This window comes from Haliotis rubra, unplaced genomic scaffold (genome assembly GCF_003918875.1).
Source record: "Haliotis rubra isolate DU_JTF1 unplaced genomic scaffold, ASM391887v1 Scf480, whole genome shotgun sequence".
In the NCBI taxonomy this organism is placed as follows: Eukaryota; Metazoa; Mollusca; class Gastropoda; order Lepetellida; family Haliotidae; genus Haliotis; species Haliotis rubra.
This window is the reverse complement of record NW_025767169.1, coordinates 356,270-372,450: the sequence shown is the minus strand read 5'-3', so window position 1 is coordinate 372,450 and position 16,181 is coordinate 356,270. Positions and strand designations below refer to the sequence as shown.

At 43.2% G+C, this 16,181-nt stretch overlaps 1 protein-coding gene across 1 annotated transcript; it reads left to right on the top strand.

The window, feature by feature from the left end:
- The first annotated feature begins 1,238 nt into the window (after window positions 1–1,238).
- On the top strand, window positions 1,239–13,903 carry LOC124291063 (solute carrier organic anion transporter family member 2A1-like). Its single transcript, XM_046727965.1, has 10 exons — window positions 1,239–1,981; window positions 2,751–2,824; window positions 3,100–3,184; window positions 3,535–3,747; window positions 4,347–4,511; window positions 8,528–8,711; window positions 9,194–9,341; window positions 10,659–10,816; window positions 12,036–12,100; window positions 13,114–13,903. The coding sequence occupies exons 1-10, from the start codon at window positions 1,243–1,245 to the stop codon at window positions 13,368–13,370; spliced, it is 2,088 nt and encodes a 695-aa protein (XP_046583921.1). The 5' UTR covers window positions 1,239–1,242; the 3' UTR covers window positions 13,371–13,903.
- Window positions 13,904–16,181: the final 2,278 nt, after the last annotated feature.

The following is a 16,181-nucleotide window of genomic DNA, read 5'->3' as shown; positions in this document are numbered from 1 at the left end:
GTTATGAGGTAAACAATCACTCACACTGTAATAATGCAATAATAATTCGACCTTCTTTCACGTTCATTCCTTTACGAGACATGGGGCTCTTATCAATAACCCCCCACCCCCAACCATTTCAATGGCCGGAGGGTTGATGTATCCAGTACAATTTTGCCAATGTTGATAGTGTTCAGGCGGCGAGGACAAGATGCATGGTTGTGTGTGGCAATGTACCCAGAACAAGGTTTTATCCAGGTTCCTCCTGCGACCTCACTTTTTCCACACTTACCAGCATCCTAACGCTGTCTATATGCAGCTACACACAGAGTCATGATAAGGCATACATACAAACAACATGCCATGCCACCAACATGTGACAGGTGTGGTGATGACACGTGGTTGGTAAGTGGATTCCGAACTTAAGTATCATGCAGTCCCTGGAACCACGTTTGTCTGGATGTCGTAGCGACCAGAACCTCTTTGGTCAGGAAACCTGGACATCGTTAAAATTATACCGGAATACTTATTAGACGTAACCCCCTGACTCTAGTAGCTGTTGTAATCATTGCTTTCTCGCTTTCGCTCCGAGAACCCCATCAGAGTAATTGCGGGAGCGGATACAGTTTTACGCCGCGTTCAGTAATGTCTCGGCAAGGTCGCACGGGGGCTTTCCGGGAGAAAACTAAAATGTGTATCTGCGAGTCTCTTTTCCGGTCGATTATTTGAAGGCTGACATTGATTGTTTTTGACTAAGGTTTTGTTTTGGTAAATACTACTGATGGCATCTGCCATCTTTACACTGCGAGTAGTCCAAAAGAACTGATGAGAAGAAGTAGGGTTTAACTACGCTTTAAACATTACTGTATTCACGGCGACGCGCACGCAGGTGCGCGCGTGTACGACTGATTGAATTAGTCCGGACTAATGCAGGTTTGATAATGCTACCCCACTGGGATGCCATGCCGCTGATTCATATGAATACATCACTCAAACACATTATACTGACTTTGAACTTTAACCACTTAATGCCGATTGGCAGGTAGGCTTACAACTAGGATCAATGTTGTTATCGTTGTTGTTATCGGATTGCCGCCGATGTTATAAAACAACCATGGATCAGTGATATATCTAGGACATTGTTGACTTATACGTATAATGACTACCATTTACATCTTCATGTCATTTTTCCACAGATTTCTGACTGAATTAACCTCCGTTGTTAGGATCGTCTTGCTACAGATTTCTGACTGAAACGACAAAATGACGGAGAAAAGGGACAATGAGATGTCCCTTTTGGACAACCAAGAAAATCAGAAAACGAAAAGTGGCCATGTTGTTTTGACGGAGGAGGACGACCCGGATACCCAGTGCGGGATAGGGTCGTGCAAACCACGTGCCCTGCAGGTGTTTGCCAACATTGCCGGCTTCACCGGCTTCTACAGCATAACAAGTCTTCTTTCGGCAACGTTGTTGACATATGTTAATTCCCAAGTCACGACACTGGAGCGTCAGTTTGGCTTTACTAGCGCAGAAACGGGAATAATAATGGCTAGTAACGACATTGGCTATATGCTTGTTGTCGTATTCATTGCTCACTTTGCCCATCGATCTCATATTCCCCGGTTCATGTCAGCAAGTGTCATGCTTTTTGGCATTTCCGGTCTAATTTGCTGCTTACCTCACTTCCTGTTTGGAATGGAACAGTCACCCAGTGAAGAGCCCAATCAAGAGTTTGTATCAAGTAATGCGACGTCTCAGTCACGAGTGTATGGCCTGTGTTCGTTAGCAAATGATTCGCTCATGAACTTTTGTGAAGAATCTGATTCTCCTGAAAAATCGGAAGTGACGTCAAACAGACCACGTGATCATGCGGCTGCAGCGCTTGGGATTATCGTCATCGGGATGGCTCTGCAAGGGGTAGCAAAGGCCCCAAGAAATCCGTTCTTGATAACATATGTAGATGGAAATGTGGAAAAAGCCAAAACAGGATATTATATGGGTACGTTAGAGTTTTGTCATCATAATTATCTCCAACGGTGCTTAATCATATACTATTGTCTGAAGATATCATGTTCATCCTCATCCTTTAGGATATTTGTAGAATTGACATATTGCATTTTATTGTTCTCCATATATTTTGTATTTGTTATCTGTGTTATTCTTGCAAAATTGGATGGGCACATACACAAAAGTCACTGATACTCATTGTCAGCTCTCCCGCATATCATTTTCCTACGTTTACTATCTTCCACGTAAACCATCTTCCCCGTATACCATCTCGTAAACCATCTTCTCCCCGTATACCATCTTCCGCCATCTTCTCCCGTAACCATTTTCCCCCGTATACCATCTTCTCCGTAAACCATCTTCCCCGTAAACCATCTTCCATCTTCTCCATCCCGTAAACCATCTTCCTCCGTATACCATCTTCCCGTAAACCATCTTCCCCGTATACCATAGCCTTCCTCCGTATATCATCTTCTCCCGTATACCATCTTCTCCCGTCGTAAACCATCTTCTCCGTATACCATCTTCTCTCGTATACTATCTTCCCCCGTATTCTTCCCCGTATACCATCTTCCAGGCCATCTTCTCCCGTAAACCATAATCCATCTTCCCCCGTAAACCATCTTCGGTCCAGCTTCTCCCGCCTTCAGTCTCGGCCAGCTTCCCCGTATACATCTTCTCCCGGATATATCTTCTCCCGTATACCATCTTCGCTAGGAGGTATGTCTTCTCCCTTATACATTTTCCCCTTCTCATTGCAGGCATCATTCAGTTGGCCATCTTCGGTCCAGCTCTGGCCTTCAGTCTCGGCAATACTTCACCAGCTATATGTCACGTAAGGAGGTATGTCATAGTAGTTTAGTTTTGCGCCGCACTCAGCAATGTTCCAGTATATGGTAGCGGTCTGTAAATGATCGAGTCTGGACCAGACATTCCAGTGATCAACAGCATGAGCATCGATCTGCGCAATTGGGAAACGATGACATGTGTCAACCAAGTCAGCGAGCCCGACCACCCGATCCTGTTAGTCGCCTCTTACGACAAGAATTGGTTACTGAAGATCAATATTCTACCCCGGACCTCCTGGGTAAGGTATGTGAATAACTACAGGCCACAGAAAGGCTCACGTTGGGAGATATGTACATGGTCACAATCTACTTCTGCCATACCACTAAAGCAATGTTCACGCTTGAAGGTATGTACAATGTAGAATGTCTTCCCACCCACTGCGATGCTCATCTCAGCTAGAATACCCCGCCGTGATATTGTTGGAATATTGCTAAAAGCGGCGTAAAACTAAACCCACTCACTCACTCAGCTGGAATACTCCTCAAGGAATATATGCTCATCGTAAGAGGCGACGAAGAGGACAGGGTAGTGGAAGTGGTTGACATGATTGTCGTGTTATCGAGTCGGGACGTCGTGGTTCGGGTCTTGGGTTGTCGTTAAACACCAAACTGGATCTAGTTGGATTATTTCTTCATTTAGCCTATAACACATTCATGAATTACGCCTATCCTGTATGCTAATCTTGACGCATTTCAGACACAGACCTGTACCCCCGCCACCCTCGTTGGATCGGTGCCTGGTGGCTGGGATACCTCGTGTTCGGAGCTGCAGCCATCATTATGAGCTTCCCTCTTTTCTTCTTCCCCCGCAGACTAAAGAATGCTCCACCAAGCGATGCCATGGACGATATAAAGAAACAGAAAAAGAATCTTGATAACCTCACAGCCAAACTTATTGTAGAGGTTAAAGGTATAGTTCATTATATCAACGCTGGCAATAATGGCATATGGGTCCAAATGACATTTACATGTATGAAAACACGATAAAACATTTTCTGCAATCGTCACGAGTCTATTGTAGGCATCCGATATGTTAGTGAATCACTAGTGATGATGCCGAGATATGTTTCGTTTGTTTGTTGTTTAACGCCACACTTACCAAAATTCAATAAAATTCATTTTATATGGCGGCGGTCAGTACATAATCGAGAATAATCCAGAGATCAACACCATGAGCATCGAGCATCTGCGCAATTGGGATACGATGACATGTGTCAACCAAGTCAGCGAGTCTGACCACCAGATCCCGTTAGTCGACGCTAACGACAAGCTTGGTTTTCCGAACTAGAACATCAAGTAACGTTACAAATGAGAATGATGTCAATGTCACATATAACTTCAATTTGCTGAATGCAACGTACTGCTGAATGCAACGTAAATTCACTCACGTCCCACAGTTAGAGCTTTAACTGAGTACACTTGCAAAGGTAGTTTCAAGAACATGACATTTGGCCAACGCAACCAATCTTTGTTCTTCAACCTTCTTCAACTTTAGTTGTCTATTCACAGATTACTTAAAGGTACTTGTGGGCATCTTGACCAACCCTCTGTACGTCACTCTGGTCGTGGCCAGTGTCACTCATCTGTTCTCTGTTGGGGGAGCGCATGCCTTCATGCCCAAGTACATGGAAAACCAGTTCGGCCTTCCAGCATGGAAAGCCAACCTTCTCATGGGTAACGTACTATTTTCTTTTGACATTATACGAAAAATGAATTGAATGGACTTAAATAACATAAAACAAAAACCCTTTAATAATGTTGTGGGTTTTTTTCCCTTTTTCTTAAAAGAGTATATACATTTTTTAACGTTTAATAAAATTTATTGTCTGGCAATTGACACTTCGCACATGTCTTCATGCCCAAGTACAAGGAAAACCAGTTCGGTCTTCCGGCATGGAAAGCCAACCTTCTCATGGGTAACGTATTCAAACAGACCATTTCTCTTTCTTCCTGTTAGTATTTCCTGTGACGAGGTAAATGATCAATGAGAAGAAGTAAAATTGAGCTTATCGTCCCTTTCAGGATAATTGCATTTGTATGACTCACTCGCGCTTGTGCATGCATGCGTTTGCTTTTAGCTGCTCGTAGCAGTCGGTACTAAAATACTTGTCGTTTAGTGCTAGACCCCTGAGGTAACAATGAATGCCCCACTAAGATACAGCATATTGACTGTCACTTATTGACTTCGAATACCACAGTCCATCTTAAATCCCTCAGCGCCAAGAGCAAGACAGGGCAACAACAAGTACCATCTTGTAACGCCTCACATATGTTCTATTGCCTACACCGCAGAGACGGTCGAACTGGGACAGAAAATATCATTAATATACTCAGCAGCAAAAAAAAACGTCAGTACGAATTCAAAATTAGATAGGCACTGTAATCATATCATTACAAAAATTTACATAATAAGCGGATCAAAAACATTTTTGGTGTACAATATCTTGACACATCAATGAATAACTCAGCACAATTTCAAGACTACGTGAACGTTTGCAGTCCATTCAGACTCTTGACTTTAGTATCTAGTGTGACCACCACGAGCGGCAATAACTGCAGCACAGCGTCTATACATGGAGTGCACCAATCGATTGATGAAGGCCATTGACACCTGGAACCACACTCTGAGAAAGGCCTGGCGCAATAAATCGGCTGCGTTCAGCCTTGGTATGACATTATTGAGTCTCCTCTGAATTTCATCCCAAAGATGTTCAGTTGGGTTTAAATCAGGACTAAGGGCTGGTCACTGCATAATGTTGACACCGTGCTGCTGTATGAAGTCCCGTGTAGCTCTGGCAGTATGGGCCCGGGCGTTATCATGCTGGAAAATGTTGTTCCGGTGACGTGCGAAATGTGGTATGACGTTGGGTCTGAGAGCTTGGTCGATGGAGCGCACCGCTGTGATGCCGCCTCCTCTCCCTGGACCAAGGTTCTGGAACACCATAGGACCCACTCTCTGGTTCAGGCATATTCCACCCCATACCATGATGCTTGCACCTCCCCATGAGTCTTTCCGTAACACATTGGTCTGAGTAACGCTGGCCACGTCGTCGCCATATTCTTGTTCTGCCATCTGCAGTTGATACGCAGTACCGACTCTCATCTGTGAACAGAACAGTTCCCCATTGCCTGTATCGCCAGTTTTGGTGTTGTAGGACAAACTGTAGACGTTCACGCCGATGACGAGGGGTGAGGATAGGTCCACGGTAAGGTTTTTCGGCAATGGAGGTTCCTGCTGTTAAGACGTCGGCGTACTGTATCAGTACTGATTGGTCTTCCGTGTGTTCTCACTGTCTGGCGTGCTGTTTCGGATGCCTGCATGAAGGGATTCTGTACATTCTGTCGCACAACATGGCGGCCTTGTCGTCTTGTGGTCACCCTTGGTCTGCCAGTACGGTGGCGATCATTTGTGGTCTTGGTGGCCCGGAAAAGTTGCTGCAGCCTGTAGATGGTCCGAACGTTGACCTGGAAGTGATTGGCAACGGCTTGTGCAGTGTGGCCAGCTTCAAGTCTTCCTAGAGCCTGGTTCCTCTGAGCTGTCGTGAGTCGCGGCATCCTGCTGACGTTGTAATGTGAATGTTTCAACCAGGTTTGGGGGTGCATTTTATAGGGCTGGTCCTGTGAACAGCACGTGCAGCATGAGTTGCATGAAAAACATGGAGAACACAGTACCATCTTCGAGATCAGGTTGCGTTTTTGAGACCATTTCCTGGGTTCCATTCCGAGTTTGGGAAGGAATGTCTTTGCTCAGGTAAAGTTGGAGATGTTGTCAAAAATATACAATCAAAACATTAAATGAGTTTACAGTTATCCGTTTCTGCGAAGGAAAATATAAAACTGACGTTTCTTTTGCTTCTTAGTATATTTATAAGTTATATGTATTACAAAGGGCCAATATATTTTTGTAATGTCACATATATTGACATCATTCTTACATCAAAGGCACTATATATTCAAGTCTTACCGTTTCGCTTGAAACAAGGGCACAGGTCGGCATGACCTGTAGACTATATTCCTGCCAACAGATGAATAGAATTAAACATCGTTTTCAAGATTACTGCACTTGTATAGCGACGTACATATGTTTGAACATATTTTATTGTCCAAAAGACAAAGGGATCAGGCACAGAGGCTCCACTTATGGTCTCCTTCTCCCGTTATATATGTGTAGGCCGAGCGGCAGGCAGCGTAACATCAAGTACTAGCTTTTAACGTGTTTTTCTGCCAAATGGGTGCTTACCCGTATTAGGTACATAACATCCTGAATCCAAGAAGATGAACTGTTATATATTCAATATATACTATTAAACAAAGTAGGAGATATTCAATAAAATGGTGTTACAGGTATTGATATTTTACAGGAGATAAAAAGTTTAACAGAGTAACAGGGACGTCTGACAGATTTGCAGTAGTCGTTGAACTTCAGATGACCATAGTTTTGTTAGATGATTGTCCGAAGCACATTACTATCCATTACGTCATTTACCATGTACAGTCAAACTCATCAACATGGCGTGAATCCGCCTGTATTCCGAAGACAATCCCGGATTCGACGAGGCATACTCCTAATTGAACCTCCAATCAGTGTCAATTTGGTTCAAATTCTTCCTGAAGGAGTGAGTGAGTGAGTTTAGTTTTACGCCGCTTTTTGCAATATTCCAGCAATATCACGGCGGAGGACACCAGAAATGTGCTTCACACATTGTACCCATTGGGGAATCGAACCCGGGTCTTCGGCGTGGCGAGCGAACGCTTTAACCACTAGGCTACCCGACCGCCCCTCTTCCTGAAGGGCAGCGCAAGTTCGTTGAGAGTGTTTGGAAACGCTCCTCCGTCTTCGCCACACTCTGTTGTGCCTGTAAAGGAAACAAACCTTCAATCATCCGAAAAGATAATGTCTGCCCAACGACGATTGGCCCAGCGCGCCTTCTCTTGACACAAACGACGTTTTGCAGTAATGTGACGTTCCAGCTTCCAACATGTTAATTGCGCGAAGGCGTCCCTGACGTTACAGACGTTGAGTTTACAACGATATCAGAACAACTTTCAGTCTGGTTTTTATCACTGAAATGTACAGCAACAAACTGATTTCACAGTAAATTTCGAAATTTCCCCCGACCATGTTCACGTGCACATCATGAGTGAGTGAGTGAGTTTAGTTTTACGCCGCACTCGGCAATATTCCAGCTATATGGCGGCGGTCTGTAAATAATCGAGTCTGGACCAGACAATCCAGTGATCAACAGCATGAGCATCGATCTGCGCAATTGGGAACCGATGACATGTGTCAACCAAGTCAGCGAGCCTGACCACCCGATCCCGTTAGTGGCCTCTTACGACAAGCATAGTCGCCTTTTGTGGCAAGCATGGGTTGCTGAAGACCTAGTCTACCCCGGATCTTCACGGGTCTGCACATCATGAAAAACGTTTGCAAGAAATTGACGTTTTGCAAGAAATTGAAAGAAATTGACGTTTTGCAAGAAATTGAAAGAAATTGACGTTTTGCAAGAAATTGACGTTTTGCAAGAATTGCAAGAAATTCATACAACACGATGTGAATGGAGTGACCACTTCCCAAATAATATTACCCCCAAATGGAATATCCCCTATTATGCGTAATGATGCGAGATCAAGATTGCTGTTTAGACAATTTCTACTCTACAGTGAATTTATGATTTTTTTTATTCCAGCTGGTCTGAGCATGCCGATGGCGTCACTGGGAACGTTTGTTGGCGGTTGGTTGACCAAAAAGTTTAAGATGAGTCCCATAACAGGGTTGAAGTTTGTCAACATCTTCACGTTCGTCGCAATCGCAATAATGTCCCTTGGATATCTGTTTGGATGTCCACAACCAAAGATACTGAACCAACCTGGGTAGGTGAATTCATTATTTAACGAGGTACAATCTCAGTAAACACGGAATTATAGCATCCCAATGTATCTCCATGACAAATGACATATTTGTACCCGGCCTTAGAGCGCTGACGCAAGGGACGATCTGCCTCAAAGAAAAGTCAGATTTCCTCTCTCGCCATCCCCCATCGTCCCTCCCCATCCAACAGCCAGCATCCCCTTCCTTTCAGAATAATAAATGATTTGTTCCTTCATAAATTTAATAGGGGCGGCGGGGTAGCATAGTGATTAAAGCGTTCGCTCGTCACGCCGGAGACCCGGGTTCGATTCCCCACATGGGCACAATGTGTGAAGCCCATTTCTGGTGTCCCCCGCTGTGATATTGCTGGAATATTGTATTTTATCATCAGTATTTTATGAATAGCGAGTAAATACTGATTAGGCGGCAAACAATAACCACTCATAAATTACGTTTTTATGATAACGTGACGCTTTTGCTCTAGGACAACGACGTCTTTGACAGCTGACATAGACGACTGCGGAAGTTCCACCTGCCACTGCAACGACAACGACTTCTTCCCCATCTGTGGCTCCGACAACAACAACTATTACTCACCGTGCCACGCAGGGTGCCTCGCCCAGAAAGGACCGGTAATACAAAACACTAGTTTCAATATAAGAAGAAATACAACATTCGTGTGTTGCCTTTAAGTGGCATTTAGTAGCTGGTATGATGAATAGGAACATTTTCTATTCATAGACAGCGTTCTTTATTGCAATAGATGCGGTGTAGAGACTAACACCGTCATCATCACTTGCTTGATAGCATCTCCACCGAAACGTCAAATCTATTGCAATAAGGAAAATGGGTACCCAGCGAAACAAGTCGTGAGACTATAAACCTTCTAGCGCCTAAGAGTCAACTTGAGATATCCGGGGACAATAATGATCAGATTGTGTGCTTTGAGCAGGATATATCTAGCCTGGAAAAGGCGCGTTATAAATATTCTCATTATTGTAATTATTATTTATCCATAACATTGTTCTTTTTTGACGTTCATGTAGCCCAACGCATCAAGCCAGAATGAAAATATAGACGTATTTGTCGAGTATTCAGTTGAATCAGGGTGAGATTTGACATTACTGCTTTAAATACCCGATGAGTTAACCAAGACTTACTAAATGCTTAACTTTCAGTAAGTATAATCAGTTTGAGTGAGGTGAGGTGAGGTGAAGTTGGGTATAACGTCGTGCTTGAGAATATTTCGCTCATATGACGACGTGCATGCGTGTGTATGTGTATGTGAGGCTGCTTGTACTAGCCCAGACGGAAGCTGGTTTTATAGTGCTAGCCCACTGAGATACCATGCCGCAGTGAAGCATGAATACCCCAATCAGACACATTATACTGACACCGAGCCGACCAGTTCGTGTTGTACCCATTAATGCCTAGCGCCAGGCAGGGACCAACAAGTACCATATTTTACGTATTTTGGTATGACTCGGTCGGGGAAATAATCAGTATGATGGTGATAACCATTGGTATTAGACATTAGCCACAAACACAAAACCATCTCCACAATAAAAGCAAAACCCATTTACGATCTCCAATATGCCAAGAACATGTGTTTATGAATCACTATCAAAGAGTGAGGATACAAGGTGTTCTTAAAGAGTTGAGTGTATCCTGCCTTTGGCGTCCCAAACACATGCAACGGCAAGTCAATTATTCAGAACTGGTCGTTTTGAAGGGTTGCAAGAGATAAAATGATCAAACAGCGTGGTAATTCCATTAGCTAAAGCAGATTGGTTTCAGTGCTGGGGTAGAAGCAGCAGGGCCGAGTGGTGTCTTACTTATTGCTGCAGTAGTTGTAGCGTTCCACAGTAGTTGTCACGCCGGCAGCATTGGAACAAATGAAGCGATCGAGAGTGATGCTTTGAGGAAAGACTCTTCGCTTTGTTCCACAGAGTTACACGAACTGCACGTGCATACCGAACGGTGGCAAGGCGACCCCGGGTCTGTGTGACTTCGACTGTCCTTACCTGTATCCCTACGCTGTGACTCTTGCTGTATCGGCCTTTCTCAGCACTATGATGATTATGCCAAAGATCATCATAAAGATCAGGTAAGATCACATTTGCTAAAGGCCATCATAAATATCAAGTGAGATCACCATTTACTGCCCACCTGGTGCATATGTTTCAACGAAGCTTATCAAACGTTGTTGTGGTTTTTTTGGTTTTGTTGTTGTTGTTGTTTTGGGGGGGGTCTTTTTTGTAGTTGTTTTTTGTTTGGAATTTGTTGGCATGTTGGTCATTACAACAATATCAGTTCATTTAGCTGCTCCATTTTCTCTTTGTTAAAATAAACATCCACGTGCAGGCAGGCATGTGTATTGGGTGTTTACGAAAATGTTATGCATTTTAGATATATTATTTTCTTGTGTCACATATTTCATTTCGTGTGTTCACATAATCATTTATTTTCATATATATTTCTATTTAATGTCTTTCTCATTGACAAAGTAGACACAAATATGAATAACAACTTATTAATGATTTTGTCATAGGGACGTTTCGATATAAATCCTTGAGTCGTTGTCAAGTAAGCTGGAAGTAAGGGAATGGTGCAAAATTGTACATAGTCGATATTATGTTATTATTTAATCCAGTCCTCTTTATCGTTTTTGTATACAGACGTTGTATATGTGGGTAAATAGCAGAAAAAAGACGGTCATTTTGGGGGGAGGGGAGGGGTTGTTTTTTGTTGTTTTGTTTTGGTTTGGTTTTATTGGGTTTGTGATGCACCTGGTCTTTTGTTCAAACACCTGTGTCACTTCTTGAGGTAGGTGTGCGAAAATGTCTTTTTTTCTGCTATTTACCTACATATACAACATACAACCAACGTTACCGTTAATCCTTCGACTACTGTACATAAGTGTGTACCAGGTTATTATTCAGTGTTACCTGACAACGACATACTACAATAAACGTCGTTTTACAGACCAATGAAGACGTTACAATCCATTTGTCATCCTTCTACTTAGAATGCTAATCATACAATTCTCCCTGATTGATGCTACATCATCTTTTTCACGGGGCGGCGGATAGCCTAGTGGTTACAGCGTTCGCTCGTCACGCCGAAGACCAGGGTTCGATTCCCCACATTGGTACAATGTGTGAAGCCCATTTTTGGTGTCCCCCGCTGTGATATTGCTGAAATATTGCTAAAAGCGGCGTAAAATCCTCACTCACTCTTTTTCACATACGGTTGTACTTTCATCACGTGAGATCTATCTTTACATTTCCATGGAGTGGATATTTTCACGTATTGTATATTTTCAGATGTGTCACAGAGAAGCAGAAACCGTTGGCTGTTGCGTTTTCATCGTGTATGACGTCATTGTTCGGTAAGGAATTCAACAAGATCTGCATATATTTGTTCTATCCTAAGAATACATTCGCCTTAAGGAATGTATGTGTATATCTTCATCTTAGTCGTTAACCGTTATCAAACAGGTTCGGTGGGTAGCCTAATGGTTCAAGCATCCGCTCGTTACGCCAAAGACCCGGGTTCGATTCCTGAAGACGTTACAATCCAGTTGTCATCCTTCAACTTAGAATGCTTACCATACAATTCTCTCTGATATACTTATCATACAATTCTCTCTGATATACTTTCTACATCTTTTTGACGGGGCGGTGGGATAACCTAGTGGTTACAGCGTTCGGTCTTCACGCCGAAGACCCGGGTTCGAATCCCCACATGGGTACAATGTGTGAGGCCCATTTCTGGTGCCCCCTGCCGTGATATTGCTGGAATATAGATAACAGCGGCGTAAAACCATACTAACACACTCAGGTATCAAACAACGTCTGTGCAAGATTCACCCGTGAAGGTCCGGGTTAGAATGAACCTTCAGTAACCCATGCTTGTCGTAAGAGGCGACTAACGGGATCGGGTGGTCAGGTTCGCTGGCTTGGTTGACACATGTCATTGGTTCCCAATTGCGCAGATCGATGCTCATGCTGTTGATCACTGGATTGTCTGGTCCAGACTCGATTATTTACAGACCGCCGCCATATAGCTGGAATATTGTTGAGTGCGGCGTAAAACTAAACTCACTCACTGTGCAAGATTCGTCTGACATCTTCGTAGAAAGAGCTTGTCGATTTTATGTCAAATGTTGTGAAATGTGGTCACGAAAGGCTTGAGCTACTGAAATATTGCCTGATCCCGCTCAGTTTCTTTATAAATGTTTTGTCAATTTTAAAAACATATCAAGTTTTGCAACTGAAACTAGAAAGAGAGTCCAAGTCAGTTTCATTCTTAATTCCTTCATTACATGTATATGTGTTTCGAAAACGAAAATGTGCCAGATTTGGTCATCTATAACATTGCCTTATTTTCACCTTATTTCAGGCTTTCTTCTTGGACCAATCATATACGGCCGCGTCATAGACTCCACCTGCCTGATTTGGGATTCGCCTTGTGGTGAAAAAGGAGCATGCGCATTATACGATATCGTTGATTTACGTCTGAAAATCCACGGATTCTACGTTGTGTCACGTGCTATAACTTGCATCTGTTTGCTCATCGCTCTGGCAATAGCCGTTAAGACGAAAATATTTGAAAATAAGAACCCCACGAAAGAAGATGAAGAGAAGGAGGTGCTGTGATGACCAACTAGTGAAACAGGACTGAAACAAGCGTTACAGCAGAGTATTACCTGCTTTCAAATAATGTGTTACACAGGACCTTGTATATGGATTATACAATATATGCAAGTACACCATAACGTAGATGCCTTGGCAGAAATATACACTGTTGGGGATATTTAGGCCATATATAAAAATGTTATTGTTTCTCAATACCGCCCGACCCAACAATTCGAGGTTTTGTTGAGTTTTTACACTAGATAAAATGTAACTTTGACTCTCAAAATGTGCATGACGTCTTTATACCTCTAAGTTTTCATTTTCTATCGGAGAAAATTCCCACAGAAATCAAGGGGTTTGGCGCATGAAATAGAATAAAATGTAAAAACAAAATCCTCCCGCCCGATAAATTTAATGCGAGTTTACCGCATGTCCACATATTTCTTTCCCAAGAACCCGGAAAACGATACGGCTTTTGGAACAGGAGTAAGCTATTTATTTATTGTAAAACCCAAGGCAACTGTAGTTTGCATTTTCTGGATTTGTAACTTTTGTCTAAACCTAAGCAAGGTATTGCATAGAATGGTGTAAATATGCTATTTTACAGACATTATATATCCTTATTTTTCTTTATGAATAAACAACTATTCTACATGCTCTTGTTATATGTTGATAATGTGTGCGTGGAAATTTCTTTTCAACATCGTATTTCAGTTCTATCATCACTTTTGTGGGAGAAAGTCTCATGTGACGCTTGGCAATGACTTTTCCTCTTTATAAATGAGCACTGTGTAGTCCGCCAACATTGGGGAACTGAAGCAAATGTTCCGGATGAATAATCTGGATTCGAACTCACGGATGCGTAAATTAATCCGTTACCTATTCGTTTCAATACGGTGATGGTGTATTACATCATTATTTTAGTCTTGGCGACCGACGTGAAAATAATTAGTCGCAAATTGTGAAACAGCAATCACCTGCAGCGAGTCAGGGTCCCCTTAGACCTGGGTCACGTTTGCCACGGGCGCCGTACGATAAAGTAGTCCACGATTTTCCGTACGATTTTTTTAGGCATCGTGGGTGACCGCGGGATACGATGTTTGTGTTCACATTGTCTACGGGCATCGTGCGATTTCCTTGGGGACAGGCTGAGGCAAACATGTATGGAGGCTGCACAGAAATCGTAAGATCTTACTGTGATCGTGCGGCGTCCGTGCGGAGGCTTGAGCGGAGATCGCACGGTGATCGTTCAGTTTTCGTGCAGTTTTTTGGAACGTAGGTGGCATCGCGGTGATCGTGCGGTACGTGTGCGGTGCCATAACTAGCTACGGGCTTACGATTTTTTTTCAAATTTGTCAAACTTCGGCGCCCGTAGAATCGTGCTATAATCGTACCTCCGTCGCCTGCCGCCGCACAGCGACCGCACGGAAATGGAGCTGCGGGCAGTTTACGGGCGCCGTAGACCAATCGCAGGCCAAATGAGAACCAGGCATGATGCGATCACACGTGCATTGGAATACAAGCACACAGACATTGCTAAACTAAAAATATGACAGGCACCGTTGCAGATCGCCAAAGGTCTGAGGCGCCTCGTGTGATGTCGCACCAAGATGACGTACGAATCAGGTTTCGTAATCTCGGCAACAATTGTTTGACAGAAAGCTCCACCAGCAGATAGTTGTTCTGAGATAGAGTATCAGCAAAGACCATCAGGAATAAAAGGAACAGATCTGAGCGATATTGAGGGGATCTTGACCTCCTTGTAGGTTTGTCACGACTACTCAATATTTTAACGGTACTTGTGCTACAGTCGAGAAATTACACTTTGTTGAGTTGAGCTACATTCGGGCAACTTGGGATTTGAAGTCCCATCTCTGTTGAACCCAAAATTTCGCAATTATGTCTGCTCCAATAAATACACAGTTGCTCAGTGCCTGGGTTGAATTTGTAATCGTGTCGTCCTCAAAAGACTCCCATCACGTGCAGCACATGCTGTTCATGCATGATGTGAAATTTCATTGTGACCAATTGCTGCGTTCAGATTCAATGCCACCGTAGATAATATATACACTTCACCGACAGCAATATTCAAATCACCTTTCTTTTTCTTTTTTTTGTAGCTATTCTAATCCGGATCTATGTGTAGACATATATGATAAAGATAACAACTTCAATTTAATGAACTTATTGTAATTAGTTTAATAAAACTTAATGTGTCAATATATACACCTCGTCAAAAGTATAGCACCACCCATTTGAAAGTCAAAGTAGAAAAAAGATTTTTTACACAACACATACATGTAATATACGACGCCATCTGTGAACATAAAATCATAAACACACCCTGTTCTGAGTTGCACGTGCATGCTTGCCTTATGCATGCATGTTCCGGGGGTCGGTTTGCTATAAATATAGTATGCACATAGCCCCTTTTGGCGTATGTTATGTAGGCTGCCACAGCTAAAATTTGATTGTAGGCATAAATTAAGCTTTAAATCAGCACCGCCATGCCCGTTTAGCCTGGTGCCAAGCACGTGCTCGCTGGAACCTGAGGACAAGGAGAAAAATTCACTGGTCCGATGAAAGCCGATTTTTGCTGCATCATAAAGACGGGAGGGAACGTGTTTTGAGGCAGAGAGGCACAGGATATGATCAGAGGAACATTCAAGTTGAAGTTTCATTTGGGGGTGATCCGTCATGGTGTGGGTGTGTTCTTCCTGTGATTGTAAACTTGACCTCATCACAGTTCACGGGACACTGAATGGACAGAGGTACCAGAACTTGATCCTGGACGGTGCTGTAGTGCCTCATATCGATAACCATGCTCTCGTC